The following is a 21,262-nucleotide window of genomic DNA, read 5'->3' as shown; positions in this document are numbered from 1 at the left end:
AATACCATATCAATAATACCAATAAAACCCCCCGAATGACTGCAAACGAAAATGCCATCCCACAAAGTTGGCCTACATGAAATGCTAGGATTATTATTTATTATTTATTTACAATAGTTATTAAAAATATATATTTTAAAAATCATCAGACATTCCGTATCCCATTCGTAAATAGAAAGCGTTTTATTTTGAAAGTTGCCACAGAAAGTGTCTCCCTTCAGGTTGCGGGGCTTGACGCGGGGCTTTGCCGCGGTCGCCAGTCGGTCGGACCGGAGGAACCGAAGCGCTGGATTCAAGTGTTTCACCCGGTGGTGTCGTGTTCTCACACGCTCACGTCCTGCAGGTAAGAAGACACCTGGACGTTTTACGTCACGTTTTCGGTCTTAGGTGTTCAGGTGTTCGGGTGTTCGGTGTTTTGTCCGGTCGAGTAACGTGTTGATGTGGCGGTTTAATCTGTTGCCGCGGTTCGTCCACAGCGACACGAAGCATCGACACGAGCCGAGATGGAAGCAACAGGTAAGTTAGTGAAAATCAAAAGTTAGAGCCACATGCGAGGGACGTGCTCTGTCGTCACACACGTTAATCAATGTAGGTAACTAGCTAGCTAACCGCGAGCTAACTAGTTAACTGATAGCCAACTACTTAACCGATGGCTAACTACTTAACAGCTAGCTAACTAGCTAGTTGACTGTGGTCTAACTAGTTAACCAGCAGTCTGGTGAAGAAATGGTTTAAGTTTTTCTGGACTTATTACCAGATGGAGACTCCAGATCCTTGTACCGACGAACAGGACAAATGAGGCTTCATTGGTCCTGGAAGATAAAACATGTCCTTTAATGGTTTATGCCTTGATTCATGCGGATCACAACATTAAAGTTCCAACATTTTGACTGGGGTTTGGTGTGAGAGCCTGAAACCACAGATGAGTCTTTGCAGGCGGCGGTGCTGGTCCAAAGGACCAGGGTGTCCCGGACCAGAGAACACTGAAGGGACTGGTTTGATTCTCTTCAATCAAATGACTACAAAAGAACAATAAAAAGGCACAAAGTGAGAAAAAGAACTATGCACTAACTAGTAAAACTATGGACTAACTAGTAAAACTATGGACTAACTAGTAAAACTATGGACTAACTAGTAAAACTATGGACTAACTACTAAAACTATGCACTAACTAGTAAAACTATGCACTAACTAGTAAAACTTGACACAAAATGCCAAAAAAGAAAACACCAAAGACATTAAACTTCTCTAATCTGTAAAACAACTGGAGAAAACAAGTGAAAATAGAGACGAGTAAAAGTGGCAAAATAATGTGCTAAAAACAGGAAACAAAACAAAAACAAGAAGTTAGAAGTTTAATTTCAAATCACATGGTGACTTTTGCTGTTAGAAGTGAATTAGAGACGGGAGCCGTGTCTGTCCCCAGGGACCCGTTGTCTCATAATCTGTCCACTGGGTCCAATTTTAGCAGAAGCAGTGTTTCTCCTACTGGACGTTCGTATTTTAATTGTTTCACTGGTGCAGGAAGCAACACAGTCCAGTGTTGTTTTAATGCAGAGCAAATGTATATGTGAATCCAGCCTTATTGTATCTGGGGTAGACGTAGCCTGGAATGGTCTGGGTTGGGCGTATTTTTAGACCACTTAATGGTAGGGTTTGTTGTAGGGCTGCATTTAAGGCCGTCTTAGTTTGTTCCTCCCTCGTGTTTCTCTTTAGTTTCCAACCCTTTGCCCTTTACAGACTGTTGATGGACGAGTAAAGCTGAAAAATGGTGCAGACTATTACACTGCAGTGTGATGCTGAAACCCAAGGGGGCATGGTTTAACAGTTTACTTGCATATGTTCAATTTGGTTAGGTCACTGAGCGTTGGCTTTTGATCAGTTGCTTGAAGTTGTGAAGGTGAACCATAATACATGTGAATCCTTATTTATATATGTTATGGTAGTAACAGACGGAGTAAAAGAGCAAGGGTTATTTCCTACACCTGTGGTTATTTCATAGCCTGACCCATGGATGGTATTTCAACCAGTTTGGTAGTGGTTAGGGCTGTGCCACGTGTCCTTGTAAATTTGGGATTTGGCCCAAACCATCAGCAGTTAATCTGTCAGATAATAGGGCGACTTACGCTATCGTGTCCTCCAGAGACGGTACACTTAAGCAACCTAGCCACAGAAAGTTAAATATGGACTGCCTTCAGGGAGACAAATCAATAAGTCATGTTAGTCACTGGTGGTGATGGTGCATTTAAACCTTTCTATGTAATGACGATAGCTGGAGGAATCCAACCATACGGGGATAAGGGGGAGGAATATGTAGGTTTTTTTCAGGACCCAGACGGATTTTTGCATTGATTCTTTTTATCCGTGTTCTGATCCATGTTGATATATGAGCCGGCACTTTCTCAAATGTTCAAGCTCCGGGGTTCCAAAGTAAATCAGGAATTCAGTGATGCATGTATGGGATTTTTTTTTTTCTTTTCTAATTGAGGACAGATCTGATGAGTGATTTATTTATTTAGTCTGAGGCTGCAATTACAGGCCACTTTACCACAAGTGGGCTATTTGTAACCCAGGATGATTTCTAGACCAAACTTTCACCAAACCACTTTAGTTTTTAGTTTCTTTTTCTTATCAAAACAACCTCCTCATAAACACAAATTGCTGATTTATACTATTAGACATTACAGCTGCAAGTAAATGATTGGTAACATTAGTTAACTGGAAATGCCATTGTTGTTACCTTAAAATGGATTTATAAGAAGCACCTGCACAAAGCTCAATCTTAAGGGTGCTGATTAACTGCTGTGAATTAAAAGAGCAGAAGCGGAAGCTACACCTGACATGGGCTGACTTGATCTGGTTGATCTGCTTTATAACGTCACTATTCGTGCTTGTATTAATATGACTGACAGGATCAGTTCATCCCTATAACTTTCCTGTGTTGAATTTCTGTGGAAACTTCATAAGGGAGGCTTTAACTGTGGTTGGAGCATGTGGTGTGTATATCTCAATAATCTAATTTCTGTATATGAACACCTCAAACCTGTAGTGCTGATCCAGTTTCTCCCGTCTGCCACTGTCTCCGTTTTTGCGGTGTGATTGTATTTGAATCCCCTTAATGTTTTTCTGTCTGTGGAGTGGACGATTATCAGACATTTCCACATATAGATACTGCAGGAGGTGAAAGCTGCATGTCAGTGGTTCGAAAACAGCAGGAATTTAGTTTAAGTTAAACACATTCATCAAATTGCAATATCTGCAATTTCACTGCAATTGGCGTAATCAGTTGCACCTCATCTAACACACAAACATTATAAAGTTATTTTTGGATTCAGTGTGATGTAAGAATATTGTTATCTCCAATGTCCATTAAAAATAAATGTTCATAAAGCGACTTTAATGTCACAGGAAGAAGAGTCTGTGTAATTAATCAAAGTAATCCAGTGATGTCTGATTGACAACTCCTGTATTAATTAGCTACGTCTGAGTGTTTTCATAATTAAATTATCTTACAGTTAATAATTATCTTTAATAAGGAAACAAAGACAACTGTTAATCAGGCCCTCAGATAATAATTTTAATGGCCTACAAATTAGAACACCAGGCATGTTCTAAAGTTGTTACTGCATAATATGGTGTCTCATCAGCTCACTCCTTGTGTTTCAGACTGCACGGATGGGCCGTAGTGTGGATGGCTGACAGCCAGGGACGTGGACCAATCACATGACAAGATGCTGGCTCGTAATCGCTTCCTCCTGCTGGTGTTGGTGGGTGGGGCCGCGCTGGCCATCATCAGTCTGAGCCTCCAGTTCTGTAAGTTCGCTGTGTGCTTATTTATTGTCTTTTCACATGATATTCAGATGTCCTGATAGTCCACAGAAAAGTTGCACAGTTGTTTGGTTTGCATATATCTTTGTGTTGATACTTGCATATCCTGTCGTTGCTTTTCCATTCAAGTGACCCTATGATACTAAAACAAACAGAATCCCCTATAGAGTCCCTATAAATATCCGGCATCAACAGTGAAGCTGTAGATGGTATGAAACCTCTGAGAGCTGGTTGCAGCACATGTGCTGTGGAACTAGCTGAACACAATTATGTCTTTTCCCCACCAACTCATTGTTCAGCATCTCCTGTAGATATTGTCTAGACGGCATATCCCTGGCAGTCACAGTGAATGCAAGGAAACCAGTGTTCGGTCAAAGGAGATGTCTGTCCTGCACTGGCTGTGATTTGCAACCCCCACACAGCCATAATTGGAAAACCACTGGGTGATGAAGAAGGCGTAGCATGCAGTACAAATGGAAATTTGTGTGTGGAAACGAAGCTACTTTGTGCTAATTTTCTGGAAACCCCAGTGCAGTCGTAGTGTTTTTCATAACTGTAAGCTTGTAGCTGGGCAGATATATAGGTTTAGACTGATAAATCATAGAGCTGGTATGTTGGACTTAGTCTTTGCCGTTTTCTGAGCTGTCCATCATCAGCTATTTTAAGATACTGTCCTTTCTTTTAAAGTGAAACGTCTAATCTGTAGATACAGAAAGCTGTAACTTCCTTCTCTTCTCTTTGTTTTGCTGCTTTAAATGTCATGCAAGATTGAAAAGTCACATGTAAAAAAAAAAAAAAAAAATTCCTCTAGTCTGTGAACCCATGAACACAATCAGCCATCACTCCCTTCATACCTCCCTCCCTCCTTACCTGAATAATAATGTGTGTAAAAGGAGGATGGTGTGTAAGTTCTTATTAATGTTTCCTCTCCTGCCTTGTAATCTTTTTAAAAAGCTCAGAGGCAGCAAACGATGCTAAGACGAGTGAAACTACCCTGCAGAAATGGCGAGGTATTTGCATGCATGCCTGTTTGGTGGAAACCAGATTATGTGGTTTCTTAATTAACATACTACTGTTTGTTGTGGGAGTGCTCACTGTCATAATAGCCATCGACTAATCTTTTTTGATCAGTTGTCCTGTGGGATCAAAGCTGCTGCGATCATTTATTTATCTCACATAGAGAAGAATTGGAGCCGTTATTCAGGGGAAGCACACGATGAAAGCGTTTGACGTTCGTCCTCAAGTTTAATAGATCGTCAGCTGTTTTTATTTTACTTCTCTGCTCTTGCTCACTGTCAAATCATCTGGCCTACTTCATCTGCAGTCTGTCCTGGTCTCCTTGCTGGCTTTTACGAGTAGCACATCCATGTGTTTGTTAATATTTGTTGACAATTCTCAAGACTGACGGATGATGATTATTGACAGAGGAAATGTCTCTCACTGGTTGCAGGCTGCCTCCTATCAAAGTGCAGTGACTGACCCTTGGGAGACTCCCAGAGAAAAGTAACTACACAGGAAAACTGTATTAGTGGGAATTAAAGTGACTGGAACATGAAAAGGAGCTATTTTGAGACACGAGCAGCAGCGAAGGGAAAGGTGAAGTGGAGGCTGATGGGAGTTAAGTGCTGCAGGAGAGTTGGTAGATTCACGGTGAAGGATGAAATAGAAAGGAAAGGGGGCAGGTATGTCAAGTATGTGACTGGTTTTAATTCTTCTTGAGTAATATAGTTCTATATAAATGTTAATATTGGTGATACAATCACCAACTGGCACTAACCGATGTGTGTGTTATTGGAGTGACAGGGCTCAGTAATCCACCTGGAATTTGCTTAAAAACCTTCCAAATGAATTGATCAACATGTTGCACATAACTTTAGTTTGTGTCAATCATTTAATTAATTCACCCTCTAACCTTTTCAACCTCTTTTGAAGAGTCATGTTTAGGAAGTGGTGAATAGATGGATGGATGACAGGGGAACTTAACGTTCTGTCTTGGTCTTCCTGGGTTTTAACATTCTGGCTTTGGTTCAGCCAACTAATATAATCGTTTTATGTGTTTGTGTTCTCTTACCACCAAAAACACACGTTGTCTCTTCAAACCTCATGTTGTGGCACCAGGGTGTGCTCTCACAGCAGTGGGAAGACGCTTTGCCTGGGTAATATGTACCAGTTTCTCTATACAAGAACTTTGTATAGTGTATGTCAATGTGTGTTTGTAGCTGCGAAGGCTTGGGGCTGTTTAGTACAACAAACTGATGTATTGTTTTTTTCTTGGAGATTAGGTTTCACTGTCTGACAGCCAGCTTCCTACAGATGCATGACAAATAGCATTAACTGTAGAGCTGGGAATCTGACTTTACAGAATGAAACCGTGAAGGGAGGTTGTTCACATTTCTTCATGATATTGCACAAAACCCCACGGGACACCATGAAAAATGTTGTAATCATGAAAGACAATCCGTGATTTAGACGGTTTTCCTAATCCGGAGCTGATTAGCAAACAGTTCTGATGTACACATCACTTTTCTGGTGTGATATGTGCTTGTCCAATGCCAAATTGTGTGGGCTTAAGCCTTTCCCAGCATGCATTTTAAAAAAGGGTCCTCCACAGGTTGCCAGTCTATCCCAGGACTAATACAGACCAACATTACAGCTAACATGTCTCATATGGATCTAACAAACTCTAGGTTTTTGCCCATTTCCTGACATTTAACTTGTTGTCTGGTCAAAACTTGTCAAAACTGACATTCCCATGAGCCTTAGCTGCACCTTTTGTTAAAGTTTATTATACCTGCTGCACATTAGCGTGCTGACATTTTTACTGTGGCAGTGGTAACAGCTGTGGACTCTTATTTTTGTTTTGCCTTCATCTGAGCCAACTAACCAAAACTAGAGCTGTGGAAGTTACCACATGCATGCATTCACATGCTCTGGCATTTTAGTGTCTAGTTTACTGAATAAGCTTGGACTGTGGGAAGAAACCCACTGTGCTTCTGCAATTAAATTTGGACAAAAAGTGTATTGCAAAGCTTTAGTATGAGCAGATACTCTATATTAAATGCCAATCAGGGACTTTTCAGTACATGCCTAGCTTTTGCTTGTGTTATCAAGCATTAGTGCTTAATTAAACATGTTTAATCCGGGCTTGGATCAGGTTGGTGTCCATGCAGATTGTTTACAAATCCACAGATTTCTGTCTGTACAGCTATAAATAGGTTTTTTTTTTTTGATTAGGTCTCTGTGAGCACGAGAGAAGTTGGTTTTCATTTGTGTTAATCTGATGTAATGCAGGACGTCAGAAGGTCTGTTGTGATGGACAGCTGCAGGCAGCCCTGTTCATCAGTGACACAGTAATTAGTCTGCCTCAATATTTGTTACGCTCTTTTTCTCTGGGCTTTGGTCACCACAGTGCTCCCCGTACAGAACAGTTTGCAAGTGTGGACACACCTTCATAATTTAAGGTCAAACCACATTCTGTGAGAACCTGTTCACCTTCTAATCACTGCGGTGCCTTAGCTATTACGAATTTGTTTGTGTGCATTTTTGAGGCAGAACACCCTCTTTGCCTTCAGCTACAAGTGAAGCTACGTCTGTGTGGAGAATGATTAGTTTACACCAATAAGGAGGTGGAAGATTTAATAGTGTGTTCTATGTTTAGCTCTGTATTTGTCAGTAATATGCATACATGTTTGTGTGTGTGTGTGTGTGTGTGTCTGTGTGTAGTGTCGAAGCATTGAAATTCAAGGGATTTGTGAAATTGAGCTGACGCCTCTGTTGAAGGCACTCTGACAGCCTCGTGCTTTATTTGCAGGATCTGAAGGCGGCGGATGGAAAGTTGGAAACACTTTTAAAGTCCTAAACCTTTGCCACATTTAGTGTTGGTGCACGGATTTGTTATGTGCCGTAAGTGTTTTTGTGTGTGTGCGCTGAAGTATGCGCCGTGTGCCGTTGCTGTGTGTGCACTTGGTTGTGTTGGGCAGCCAGTTACAAAAGCTCCATTGTGTAGGTGACTGTGACTGAGCTGGCCTCCAAAAGTTTGGTTAGTTCAGGCCAGCGTGTGTGTGTGTGTGTGGGGTGGGGGGGCCCAGTATATGCAGCACAGCGCAGGGGACAGGTTGTGGTACTGAATGAGCTCCAGTGTGTGCGGCCGGACCTCAGACTACCAGGCAGTCGTCAAAATGGTCTCCACCGTCTCGACACATCTTTTCTTCCTCCTCATCGGTGGTGAGTTTATGCAGAAATCTTCATACGAAACTCAAAGCTCTCTCAAAGAAGACTTTACTACATAATACCATGGCATGGATTCTCATTTACCTTAAGATAGTTTGCCATGCTCTTTCTGGGTTTAGGTCCAAAGCTGAAAAATAATGAAACCTTAACAAGATCAGGCCTAAAATCGACTTTGAGGGCCTCTAATTGTGTTTCTGTGACCTGAGTCTTGAATTTTGACCTTCTCAATCTCTTAACTGTTTTGACATTGACCAGTCCCCAGTGGGATCACGTACCTGGTAAGGTTAGTTAACAAATAAATCCTGTTTATTATCCAAAGCCAAACAGTAATTTTTGCTTGAAGAAAATGTTGTTGACTAATTAATAAACCGAATCTTTGCTTCAGCTGATTTTATGATTAATCTACCAAAGAAAATACAAATTAATTTCTATCTTCATCCACTACGATGAGGCACGTGTTAGCAGCTGCATTGAGATACATGGGTAGTGATGATAATCCTTCATTTCTCCAACTGAATGTGATGTTTTCTTCTGCTGCAATTTTTTTATCTTCCCATCGGAGTGGAAGCGCCAGTCGATGTTTACGCTTCTTGTACATCATGATTTATTCACCAAGTCTGTTTCCATTGCACTTTATCACATTTTGTTTTTATCGATAGACAATGATGTTTAATTTACAATGCTATAAAACAGAAAGTAGCTGGAACCAGTACAGATTTGACATTTTTGTTGGATAAATCACTCAAATGAGCATTTATGTTTTTGTCTGGTGGGTAAACTGCAGTTTGTAGATCACATTGATGGTCCAGAAGAATAATGTTCTTCCAAACTTTCACTTCTATTAATTTCAACCTGTCCTGCTTTGGATTAGTTAAATCCAAAACGTAAAACGTAGATTTTGTAGATTAAGTCTGCAGTGCTGTCGACTTTATGAGCCCAAACGGCGTGAAGAGAGCGTGGACACTGTGTTATTGAGCAAACGCTAACAAAGGCTGTGCAAAACACCGAACACACAATACTGCATTCAGAGGAGCTGATTCAGGTCTGAGGGTTGTTAGAGAAATGAGAAGCCATTAGCTCTTGGTGTTTTATGATCAGGCAGACAGACAGGGGCCTTGCTTTCCTTCTCTTCAGCAGGATGTAATATTTACACAGTTGACTGAAGCCTGGAAGTCTGGTGTGTGTGTGTGTGTGTGTGTGTGTGTGTGTGTGTGTGTGTGTGTGTGTGTGTGTGTGTGTGTGCGCGCACGCACGCACGCACGTGCATGTGTGTGACATAGGATTTGCATTGGATTGGATTTGACTTGCTGTGGTGGGATATGGGTTCAGCTTCTTTCATTAGAGTTGGATCTTCATGAATGGGCCTTGCGGTTCCCACAACACCTCTGCTCTTATTGGACGGTTTGTCCCAGAGGTCACAGGTCACTAGTGTCCAGGCAACACACTGGTCGCAGTGAAGGGTTTTCGGATGTAGAGCTGTTGACATGGAGATAAGCTACGGTTGAATGGGTTTTATGCACTCGTCATTATGCTGTTATGCTTTTTCCTTCTTCTCATTTATGAATTATTTTCTGCAAATCTTAAACATCAAGTGTTAAATAATTTACATTATCAATTCATTGCTTTCCAGAAATGTATTTGTAGCCACATGACTTTTATTTTGAAAACCTTTACGCTGCCTGCACACTGGTGTTGTGAAGCATGTGTGGTGTTTTTGCCTTCTGAGTCTTTTAATTTTTATGCTCGTCTGTCACTTTCATTTTATTTATTTATCTTGCAGTGAACCTGATCCCCACCGCTCCTGAAGTAGAGGAGCGGCCCTTCCAGGCTGTACATGGAGGCATTGGGGTGGCTCTAGTGAAGAGCAGAAAGAGAGTGTTCCCAGTGCCTCACACCCAGGAGCCCAACCCCATATCTGAGGCCTATGGCTACTGCAACGTTCCCAACAGCACCGAGCAGGCCTGGGAAGGTGAGACCTGTACGCCGACACAGAAACCATCTCAAGACCAGTTCTCAAACTGTTAGAACCACCTAAATTTATGGACAGTGAATAAATACTTAATATAGTAATGAGGTCAGATTCATTGTGTCAAAACCTGGGTGATGTTTTTAATAGAACCTTTTCTGGGGACACTGTTACAGAGAGAACACGAACATGTTCTTTTAATACCCCTTCACTGCAATAAACAAAGTCATTAATGTGAGTAATAAGGGCTTTTATTTGGCTGATGATGTGAGTCTCCTCTGACAGGTCACAGTCCTGCTGATTACAAGCTGCTGTCTGTCCAGGTGATGATTCGTCATGGAGACCGCTACCCGCTCTACTCCATCCCCAAGACCAAACGACCTGCCATCGACTGCACCCTGTCGCCCACCAGGTATGACACACATTAGAAAGGTAAAGGCACTTTGAGCATCAAGACATTAATCAGTAGCTGTTTTAACCCTCGTGTTATTCTGCGGGTCAAAAAGTATTTAATATAATAACAGTTTGTTTGGTTTGAGTCTTCGTCTGCTTGGCTTAATTAGTGTAATCATATCACGTATAAAACGAAAATTGTTCATTTCACATATTTGTAATATACAAGAAGATAACAGGAGTTAATAACCGTTTAAATTAACTTTGTAAATAATAGAATATTTTGTAACTTTAATGTTTTTCGGGCATTAATTGGACTGGATGTCATCTGCGAATATTTTATGGGAATTTTCTGGTGATTCATCGATCAAATGATTAACTTGATTGAAATTGAGAAAATAATAGTTAAATTCATTGATAACAAAAATAATCGTTTGTCTCGAAATTAAAAAATGTTCTTGGCACTGAAGAGAAGATAAAGGAGCGTACAATAAATGACCGTGTTGTATTCTCAGTGATGTACCCTTATAGTTCCTCGCAGTGATGAGAATTTGTCATCTGACAATATTGACAATATACGAAATGACGTGCTTGTATTTGCACCATAACGTGGCGTCTCGTGCCCACAAACCGAACACACATGGTAAAAGTGGAGCTCGCGTATCAGGAGCCCTTACAAAGTCTGGAAACACAATTTGTTCCACCACCTCGAGCAGAAACACCCACCGCAGTAAATGTGTTGTCAGCATATTTGCTTGTAATAAAAGAAGTAACACTGGAACAAACTGAAGGAGGCAGGGCATGTTTTCTAAAAACATGATGCCTGTGTTAACAAAGGGATTTGTGAATATTAAGGCTCCGTTATGTTTCTTAGCCTATTTAATGGGTATAGGTTTAATTTTACTTTTTGGATCACTGGTGACGAGACCGAGTAGTTGCTGCTAAAATACACTTAAATATTGCGAAATACTATTTATTATAAAACACTGAAGACACAAAGCAAATAAATGTCTTTCTACCTTTCATTGGTTTCTAGCGTCTGAAGGTAAAAGCTTCATGCCCACAGTTTTAATTAAACCAGCTCAGGGAAATGCCACTAGGATTTAAATTCACTTCCCAGCAGAGTTTCAGCCACTTGTGTCTGATGCCAAACAAGGAGAGCTGCTGGAGACTGGAGAGTGTGAGACACACCAATTACTGCAACGGCTTTTGATATGTTCCTTCAAAACCCGCTGGCTCGTTAGCAGCTGTCAGAAACGAGGCTCGGTCTGCTAAAGAAAAAATACTTTTTTTTAATGTCCTGTAACATTTGTGGGGCTTACAACAAAAACAGTAATTGATTTGTGTCACATTTGATATTCAGAAATTAATTGGTATTACATTTAAAAAGCACCATAGCAGATACATCTTCACATCATTTTGTTGATTTCCATGTATTACTGCATGTGTCAGCAATAGCGGGTGAGTTTGCTTTGCCACATGTGTTTTTTATGCTTTGGTGCAGATGAATACACACATATAGACACAAAACATTTGTGTGTGTGTGTGTGTGTCTGTGTGTGTGGTCTTTTGAGGCAGAGTTATTGTCTTATTCCACTTGATTTGAGCCGCCCCCTCACTCAGCAGCTCTTGAAACGCAGAACCGTTGCTGCTGCAGCAACTCCCTGCAGAAATATGGGCAGAAAATACACACTCAAATTAATATTATCTTTATGTAATTCATTTTACTCCATTCTTTGTTTCTGCTGCTCTTCGTGATACAAACCTGACATGTCTCTGGAAATCATCTTTAGTATATGTGTGATATCAGCACTTTGACGCTCTGTCTTTATACATTAAGCCTTAAATTTATGCCTTAAACTTAACTTAAACTGTGCTGTTTTTTCTATTTAGAGAATGTAGTTTGGCTTAATGGGTTTGATGTGTGTGCCCATTTCACCTTGGATGATTTATTAGACCATATGGTGAATAAATTCCCTGTGGCCAACCCCCTTTTCCCTGGGCTGTGTACCTGGCTTTAACCAACGACTTAATTTTGCATGAGGTTTCACTGCAGCCACATCATCTTTGCACATCTGGACAGAGCAGGCAAATTGTAATCTCTAGAACTGGCACAGTGTGCACACAGTTGCCTTTCAGATTGGTATGATCCAGTTGATCTTTCATGTACATTTGATTATTGGTGCTGTCGATATCCTTCATCCTTGAACTCAAGCTGCAAGTAGGCCATCCTGCACCAAAGCCTCTTATGATGGAGGCTGGGATGCTTTCACAATCAATTATGTTGGACATTTAGTGTGTGTGTGGTTTTTTTTTTTAATCTGTGTGTGTGTGTGTGTGTGTGTGTTCGTGTTTGTGCATGTGTGGGGGGGCAAAACCTAAAAAAGCACAAATGTGTTATTGAGCAAACATTGCTTCCTGCGGTCCATTCTGTGGCCAACTGTTGTAGCTTCAAGCTGAATACTTGGCTCCCAACTATAATATATTGTCTGTGTGACACAGGGTCATGTTACCAAAGACATTAATCTGCCCACATGGTACAATTTTACATCCAGAGACTCTTACATATGAAAACCAGTCATATCAAATCTAACATGCAAAGACACTGTGATATACAGAATAGACATAGTGTCAGTATAAAACAACTAAATCGTTGGCCCACAGCAACGGCAGAAGGAACATCACAGAAGATTTAGCTTTAAAGGTTTCTGTGTTGAACTATTTGTGTAGCTTTTACCCAAATCTCTGGTTTGTCTCAATCTTTTGCATCATCTTTTGTGTCATTAATTCCCATCCTAATGTTGTCATGCCCACTCTTTCTTTTTGTGGTGTTTGTTTTATTTAATAGCTTCATCACAGCAAGAAAACTGAAGCAATCAACGCTGTGTGCAGACACTATAAAGACACTATGTACACAAAGGGCTATAAGGGGCTGATGGTGCTTAGATACCTTTGTAAAGCTCCTTGGGTTCAGCGTCAAAATGTTCTTAGATAATCTGTGGATTGAATGTTCTTGTTTTGTAAGCACAAGGAACATTAGAAGCCAATTTCTATTTGTCCTCATAATAATGTAGGTAGCTCTGTTTTTTATTTAGATCAGGGAGTAATTACAGGGATATGAACTAGCATATGCTGTGGGCTGGATCTTTACAGAGAGCTCAGTGGTGTGTGTGTGTGTGTGTGTGTGTGTGTGTGTGTGTGTGTGTGTGTGTGTGTGTTGGCACCAGCTTGTCGACCCACTGTCTCCGTCTGCGGTTAGCTGAGCGCTCTTCAGCAGGGCACATCTCTTCTCCCTTTCCCATTCTTCTTCCATCAGTGCTGCCTTTGTCACGCTTTTGTCTTCCTCCCTCATCATCATATAATTCGACACCATGTCATTTGCTGTCATGCTTGTTCCTCCTACACATTTATTCTACCTCTTCATCTCTCCATCCCTTCCTCCCTAATCTCTTCCCCTGTCCTGTCCAGTGACAATAAGCCCTGCTTAATGTAAGTGGGCTCTGTAATCTTTGCTTAGCAACAATCAGCCTAATAGATGGTGAAATGGCTCTTTGCCCACAGTCTGTTGACATCCAGTCGCCAAGCACAGCCAATTTAAATCAAGATTGTCCCAAAAACTCTGCTCAGCAAACTGGTCTGTTGATGGCAGAGCAGAATGGAGCAGTGGTGGTCGCTCGTTTTACCAGCCCCATGTGTTCGTGCAGCTTGTGATACTAGCGTTATTATGTATGTGAATATTAAAATAATGCAGAGAGGTGATGGTGACAGCAAAAGGAAACAATACCCTTAAAAATAGAAAACCAAGGCTGGAGATCTGGAACCAGAGCAGTGCCTTGAAGCTTTTATTTTGGAACAAAAAATGATGTAGGGAAAAAAACAACACACCACAGTCATAAGAATAAGGTTAGTGACAGTATTTTTTTAAGGAACCTGTCCATGATCACTATGGAAACTGTGTGTGTGTGTGTGTGTGTGTGTGTGTGTGTGTGTGTGTGTGTGTGTGTGTGTGTGTGTGTGTGTGTGTGTGTGTGTGTGTGTGTGTGTGTGTGTGTGTGTGTGTGTGTCTGTCCCAGGGCCGCACATTCTTTCATCTTTTTATATCTCCATCTCCCATATTCCCACCCACTCATATTGAACGGTGCTGCAGCCCAGCAGTGTTGTGTTGGAGAGACACCTGGTGGTGGGTGTAGGGAGTGGACGTCATTTACATCAGTACTGACATTTACATCAGTACTGACATTTACATCACTACTGACCATGAAGAAAGAAGTTGTCTGTGTATTGAAAATAAATTTATTAAAACAAAATTATCTCATTGGACAAATTTCTATACATTTGTGACACATAAGCAAATTGTGTGAACCTTTTTGTAATTTGCTGTTATTCAAATTGACTAGATGGGGAAAAATGACTGACTAGTTTATTTTCTTGACTGTCTTCTTGTTTTAAAACACAGAAAACCTTTAGGTACTAACTTGCTCTTCTCTCTATTTGTGCCTGTATCTAATGGACCTTAAGTTTAATAAGGTTTTAATTGTGAATGCTTGTACAAGGTGCATCATTTGACGGTATCGGAAGAAGTAGAAAATGTTGCTTCTAATACGGGTGCATTATTATATCATAGTATAGGGGAACATTTTTGCATTGGCATCCTCAGTCTTGGAATAAATTGGAGTTTTCCACTAAATTGGCACAGCGGCAAAAATGAGCACCCTCCGAATCCTAGCTGATCATCTTGTGCAGTTTTTTAGAATAATACACACTTTGTTTGATCATTTACCACCTTCAGGAAGCCTTCCCACCCTCTGATGAACTCCTTCATCAGTCACATGGGCCATGGTGGACGTGGCCACTGGGAGTCGCCACTGGGCTCTATTCCCCGTCTGCCCAGCCACAGTGTCTGTGAAATGGGAGAACTCACACAGACAGGTAGGCAAGGAACCAGATGTTCTTCTCTTTATCGTATTCACCAGATCCGAACATAGACCAGTATTATGTGTTCATTTATGCTTGTATCTCCGGCCTGTCCTCCATACTCTTAATTAAACAATATCATGCCAACCTCTGTCTTGTCGCCATCCTGTTGCAGGTGTGGTGCAACACCTGCATGGTGGTCAGCTCCTCCACCAGGCTTATAAGCATCGCAGTCTTCTCCCGGCTGATTGGTCACCACGCCAGGTTTGGGTGGAGACTACAGGTAAGAGCCGCACTCTCCAGAGTGGACTGGCCTTCCTTTATGGCTTCCTCCCAGATTTTGATTGGACGAAGCTGACCGTCCGTCACCAGTGGAACACGTTGTTCTGTGGCTCAGCCTGTGACTGCCCCGCCAGGAACAAATACCTGGAGGAGGAGCAGAGGAGGCAGTATCGCCTCCGAGTGGCCGATGCTGAGCTGGAGAGGACTTATGTTGACATGGCACGCACTTTGGGGCTGCCTTCCCGCCAACTCCGGGCTGCGAACCCCATAGACTCCTTGCTCTGCCACCTGTGCCACGGTCTTTCTTTCCCTTGCATTTCTGCAGGAGATAGCGGCACTGGAGGATGCCTGACTATGGCGCAGTTTGCTGTGATTCGTCGGCAGCAGCTAGACGATGAAATAGATCGGAGAAGAGTGGGGCTGTATCATAAATACGCCATCCTGGCTATGTACCCCTACCTCAACCGAACTGCTGCTAAGATGGAGCGTGTCGCCAAGAGCAGTGAGGCCGGCAGGCCGCCTCGAGCGGGGGGCGAGGAGGTCTTCACCCTCTCCTCAGCACATGATGTTACCATGGCCCCCCTGCTGAGCGCCCTGGGACTGCAGGAAGCCAGGTTCCCACGTTTTGCAGCAAGAGTAGTCTTTGAGCTGTGGAAGAGCCCCCCAGTGACACAGGGGCAGCCGAAGAGCAGGGGTAGCAAAGGTGACAAGTCTAAAGCAAAAGCTGGGGAGCTGTTCATCAGGGTGCTGTACAACGGTGAGGACGTGACATTTCACACCACCTTCTGTCGCTCCCACAACCGCCATGCCAGCCAGCCCCTCTGCCCTCTGAAGAACTTCCTGTCTTTTGTCAGGAGAGACATGTTCAGTGTTGTCAATGCTACTTCCTATCAGGAGGCCTGCTACAGACGCCACGGTTGACAGATGGAGATGAGGGTCAGTGAGGAAGGACGCATTAGAGCTGTATTCCACTTTTGAAGATGGTGCACTTTTATGCTGCTCATTGTCTTAAATTTTTACACGTCTTTCTTTTTTGAGCACAAAGTGAGTTGTGAGAAACACAGTATTTACATCATACCAGGAGTCTTCAGTTTCTAACCTTTCTACAATCCTGTATGAAAATCTTTTTTGAAAGTCGAATATTTACCCAAGTATATCTGTAAGAGATAAGTCGAGGGATGTTGTACAGCACTTAGCCACTTTATTCCAATGTTCCACTGTTTTTAAATGTCTGCAAGAACGAAAACTGAAACACTATGCTGGACTCATTCATAGTTTGTCTGCGTTAATCTTTGCAGTGAAAATACACTTTGGGCTAGTTTGGGCCACATTATTCAAAATGACCTACACACCTGTCACTTAGCTTTGAGCTTTAGTGGACATGTGTTAAGTTTTATTTAGGTTTGTTTTTCTTCAAGATTGACTGCGGTACTTGACTCTACATCGACTGAAATGATCAGTGTGTGACGTGATTCACTACAGTACATCTGTATTAACAATTGGTGATATAGCTGATCACGCTCCACTTGTTTTCTTACTGAATACTCCATCTTGTACTACATTCTGAACAGACGTTTAATCTGTAAAGCACATAAATAGTAAAATAAATGCTCATGTTTTCATTGTAAATGTATTTGTTGTGGTGTTTTGGTATAAGAATCCCACAGTCCCATATTCTTGTTTTAACTGTTTAATCCAGTGTTGGGTGGTTTTATTCTATAAGTATTATGTTTTATAAGCTGATGGCTGTTGTAAATATAAATTGTATACACAGTAACTGGCAGCTATGATAATAATAGTATAGAGCTATAATTAACTATAGCTGAGTGTGAAGTAAAAAGGGGAAAGAAGTGTTCTCATGAGACCACTAGATGGCATCTTAGCTCCATCACCCAGACCCAGACCCACTCTGGGCCATCTGCTACTATCAGTTATCCACTTTGTCAACAGTGCTGCAGGGGCAGAGCACAAAGTCAATACATTTATATAAATGTAAAAACCTTGAGTGCCTGTTCCCCCACTGCTAGACAAGTCATGTGTCATCATCATTAGAAACATAATGCAATGCTGACAAGATATCAATTGTACAGCTCATTTTCAAAAGTGCTTCGACATGCTTGAACTGCTTTTTTCCTTTCAAAATGCTCAGAATCAGGAGAGTATTGACTAGAAAAACGCAGTAACGAGCGAGTCGGGTAAATTACATTTGCAGCGTATGGACGTTGTATTTGTTCTGGCAGTTAGAGGCTGTTCACTAGTGAATAAAAGGGTACGTCATTGATGCTGCAGAGAGATTACAAATGTCATCTGCTGGGCAGGAGGTTTCATTTTGTTATGGGAGCAGGCATACATGACTAAGGTAGTTGTGGGATTTGTGAGTTGTATAAATTTAAGTATCTTAAAATGAAGACCTGGAAATCTAATGTACATATTCATGGAGTCACTGAACTTTATTGTTTGACAGGAGTGGCATTAAAATGATGTCAAGTATGAAAATATCTGAACACTAATACCAGTGGATTAAAAATCACATTTCATTCAATTGCTTAGTCACAGCCTGAAGTTCAGTTCACGTCTCGATCCCAAAGTAGAAGCAAACCGCTTAAGTGCATGTAAATGTATTCCCAAACTTTCCCCGGTCACATCCAGACATTCTCTCAGGCCATTTCCCACGTTATGCCGTGACGTAAGGGTTGTTAATGACAGGCGCTAACCTTCGCTGGCCGGCCCGATTCCTCTCCTCTTGTTCTCTCTTCCACCAACGCCTTTCCCTCCAGGCCCTAACGCCCCTCTGCCACCCAGGCCTCTGATGTCATCCCGCCAGGCTGAGGCGGAGCAGCAATTTCTTCCTACCACAACTCGCTCAGTGTTTGATGTTGTTAAGCTTCGGCTTATGCACTGCAGCGTGTGCGTGTGCGTGTGTGTCTGTGTGTGTGTGAGTGAGAAGGGCAGAGACAGTTCAGGGTGAATATGTGTTACTATGACTACAAAATCCCATGCATAGATTTCCAAAGACGCCCAGGTTGTCCAGCTTATGTAGCAACCACATCGTGTGTGTGTTGGTTAGAGAGATGATGATGGGAGGACAGATGACTGACAGCTCAGGAGTAGCACTGTGGTCGAGGCCAGAAGAAGCAAAGACTGAAGGAGAGAGAGAGGCAGCGGTTATGGTTCAACATTAACCTCATGGAATCAGCCCTGGACTCCCCTCTCTCCATAACCACGGTTGAAGCCACAGGTCAAAGGAATTAAAGGCTGAGGTTGGATTTCATATGAAGAGTTTTCACAACAAGGACCAGCAGCTACCAGATTTGGGGCTGACCAGAGTCAGCGGCCTGGGTTCAGGCTAATGGCACCACTGAGCTGATCTGTGTATCTGTGTTACCTTTGGACAGTCTGTCTAGCTTCTTGCACATAAGGAGCTACTTTTGGAAGATGAAGAGACAGAAGAGGTGTGTGTGTGTGTGTGGGTGTGTGTGGGTGTGTGTGGGTGTGTGTGGGTGTGTGTGTGTGTGTGTGTGTGTGTGTGTGTGTGTGTTAAGTCTAGGGTCAGCTAATTGGGGTCTACAGTGTGTGTGTCCTGCCTGTCAGTGTCTAGACTGCCACTGGTGTATTTTCTCAGATGTGAGGGCTTATGAAGCAAACCAGCCAGCTGACATCAATCCCTCTAACCTGCTCGCAGGTTTGACTGCAGGTTGAGTTTGATGCTCCTTGTGTGTGCACTTACCTGTTTGTGATTTATTGAGATGGGAGTGAGTTCTCGTTAGCTAAAATAATCAGGATTTATGGGTCTCTCCGTGCTGTAAGTGACGGACCAGAGGCTTCGCCCCACACAGACACACACACAGTCGGGCTAATTGAGTTCGGTCATTACTGTCTCGTTCCTCTATCAAGGGATCGTTCAGTTGCTCATCCATCACAACACACGTGCACACTGAAAACTGTTCCTCTCCTTTCTGTGCACGCTCTTTGAACACTTGTTTTTTAAGGTGTGCCACATCAGCACTGTGAATGCCATAACATGCAGACATACGCTGATGTCCGTGATATTTGCGTCTTTATCACGCTCATATGTCGATGCCTCTGTGCCTTCTGTCTTTGCAAACGTTGAATGTCTGAGTGTGTCTGGCAAAAATGTGTGTTAGGAATGAAATACCCTCATGAATGCAAATGGCTTAGAGCCCCCTTCATCATTCTGGAAGGGAAAACAGGAGGAGGCAAAAAATAAGATGGACAGATGAATGAATGGACATACATACGAAAACTGCAGACTGATAGAGAGATGCATACAAATATGCAGCAAGTCAACAACAGAGTGAAGGAAGAGGGGGATAAAAGTGTTTGGTAAATGGGTCAGGCCTGTCTACTATCCCAGGCACATACACAGCGTGCAGCCCCCCAGGGAAAGACCCAGAATGTACAACACGCTGCTTAGAGGAGGAGAGACGAGAGCAAAATGTAGACGCTTGCACATGTATCACAAAAAAAATGGGGATAAATAGCAAGAGGATGTGTTGGTTCTGATCTGAAAGGGTCAGTTCCCTCAAATCACACGAGGGCATTACCGTGTTTTGTTGGTGTCTGGATATGCTGTTAAATTTGGGTTTGATGGCATTTTACAATGTGAGTTTCTGACATTTCAGACAACAGCCCAGTTCTAATTCGGGGGATTCCTTCAGAAGAAGTGAAGCAGTGTGTAAGCGTTATCAGATATATTCTACAGTCGACGTTAATGACATAATATCCAGTTGTGTTTTGTCTGTTGTGGCAAGAATGTTTTTTAGCAGCCTCTCTAGTATGAACTAAAAACTCAACTGCAAAGTTCCAGCAGGATTTTAGAAGTTTCACTGTCATGACTGATGACTCGGATGACTGCTGCATTTCTTTATTACACTGTTGTTTTATATTTTGATTTTGTCCTTGTTTGACAGAGTGTGTGGAGATGTTTTGCAAAATGTCGACTGAGCCTCGTACTGTTTTGATCTGCTGTACTTCGATTAAATTATGTTGATACTAAGTTTGGAAGAGCAGGATAGTTATGTATTGATGCTGAAAATAAAGCATCAATGCAACGATCCCTTAGAGATTTACAGTAAACACTGTTTATAAAGTTTTTCTCATCCATGTACTTTTCTTTGACAACTTTGAGTTTTGCGTGACACATCTCATGGCTGTAGAGAGATGGGTGTAACCCGTGACAGGGGTCCTGCAAGTCTAAGCCCTGCTGCTGAATGTGGTTCAGCCTGCTGCTGCGCAGGTTGCACCAGTCATTTTTTATGGTACACTGCTACCTGATGAAAGGACATGGTGAGTTTGTTTGCTGGACTGGAACTGCATCAAAGAAAGAGCGAGAAGAAAGAAGTGAGCTCGGCTGTCACTGAGGTGAGAACTGTTTCATGGCTGTTTGGTTTGAACAGATGAAAGGGTTAATCTCGTCTGACAACACACAATAAGTAATGACTCTAAAACCTCCCACTCCCTCTCATGCCTTCGCGCTGTTTACTCTCAACTCTTTCCCTGAAGCATGGCCTTGTTTGTTGTAAAGCTTTTACTGCTCTCTGCCTTGTTTTCCTCCATTGTATGTGCAGCACCCTGCCGCTTACCGCCTGTGCGCGCCTAGGTAAACACATTTTAGGAATAGCAACTAAT

At 42.2% G+C, this 21,262-nt stretch overlaps 1 protein-coding gene across 1 annotated transcript; it reads left to right on the top strand.

Moving 5' to 3' along the window:
* Nucleotides 1-211: 211 nt before the first annotated feature.
* On the top strand, nt 212-16,854 carry pxylp1 (2-phosphoxylose phosphatase 1). Its single transcript, XM_026298950.1, has 6 exons — nt 212-343; nt 3,667-3,813; nt 9,839-10,027; nt 10,310-10,436; nt 15,207-15,346; nt 15,507-16,854. The coding sequence occupies exons 2-6, from the start codon at nt 3,732-3,734 to the stop codon at nt 16,532-16,534; spliced, it is 1,566 nt and encodes a 521-aa protein (XP_026154735.1). The 5' UTR covers nt 212-343; nt 3,667-3,731; the 3' UTR covers nt 16,535-16,854.
* Nucleotides 16,855-21,262: the final 4,408 nt, after the last annotated feature.

This window comes from Mastacembelus armatus, chromosome 13 (assembly GCF_900324485.2).
Source record: "Mastacembelus armatus chromosome 13, fMasArm1.2, whole genome shotgun sequence".
NCBI lineage: Eukaryota > Metazoa > Chordata > Actinopteri > Synbranchiformes > Mastacembelidae > Mastacembelus > Mastacembelus armatus.
Note: the sequence above shows the minus strand (reverse complement) of the source record. Positions and strands in the feature narration are given on the sequence as shown.

Excerpts from the sequence above, each read along its gene's own strand:
- pxylp1 (XM_026298950.1), top strand. The coding sequence starts at position 3,732 with ATGCTGGCTCGTAATCGCTTCCTCCTGCTGGTGTTGGTGGGTGGGGCC. Across the intron at positions 10,437-15,206 it reads TGCACCCTGTCGCCCACCAG|GAAGCCTTCCCACCCTCTGA; the intron begins GTATGACACACA and ends TACCACCTTCAG. Across the intron at positions 15,347-15,506 it reads GGGAGAACTCACACAGACAG|GTGTGGTGCAACACCTGCAT; the intron begins GTAGGCAAGGAA and ends ATCCTGTTGCAG.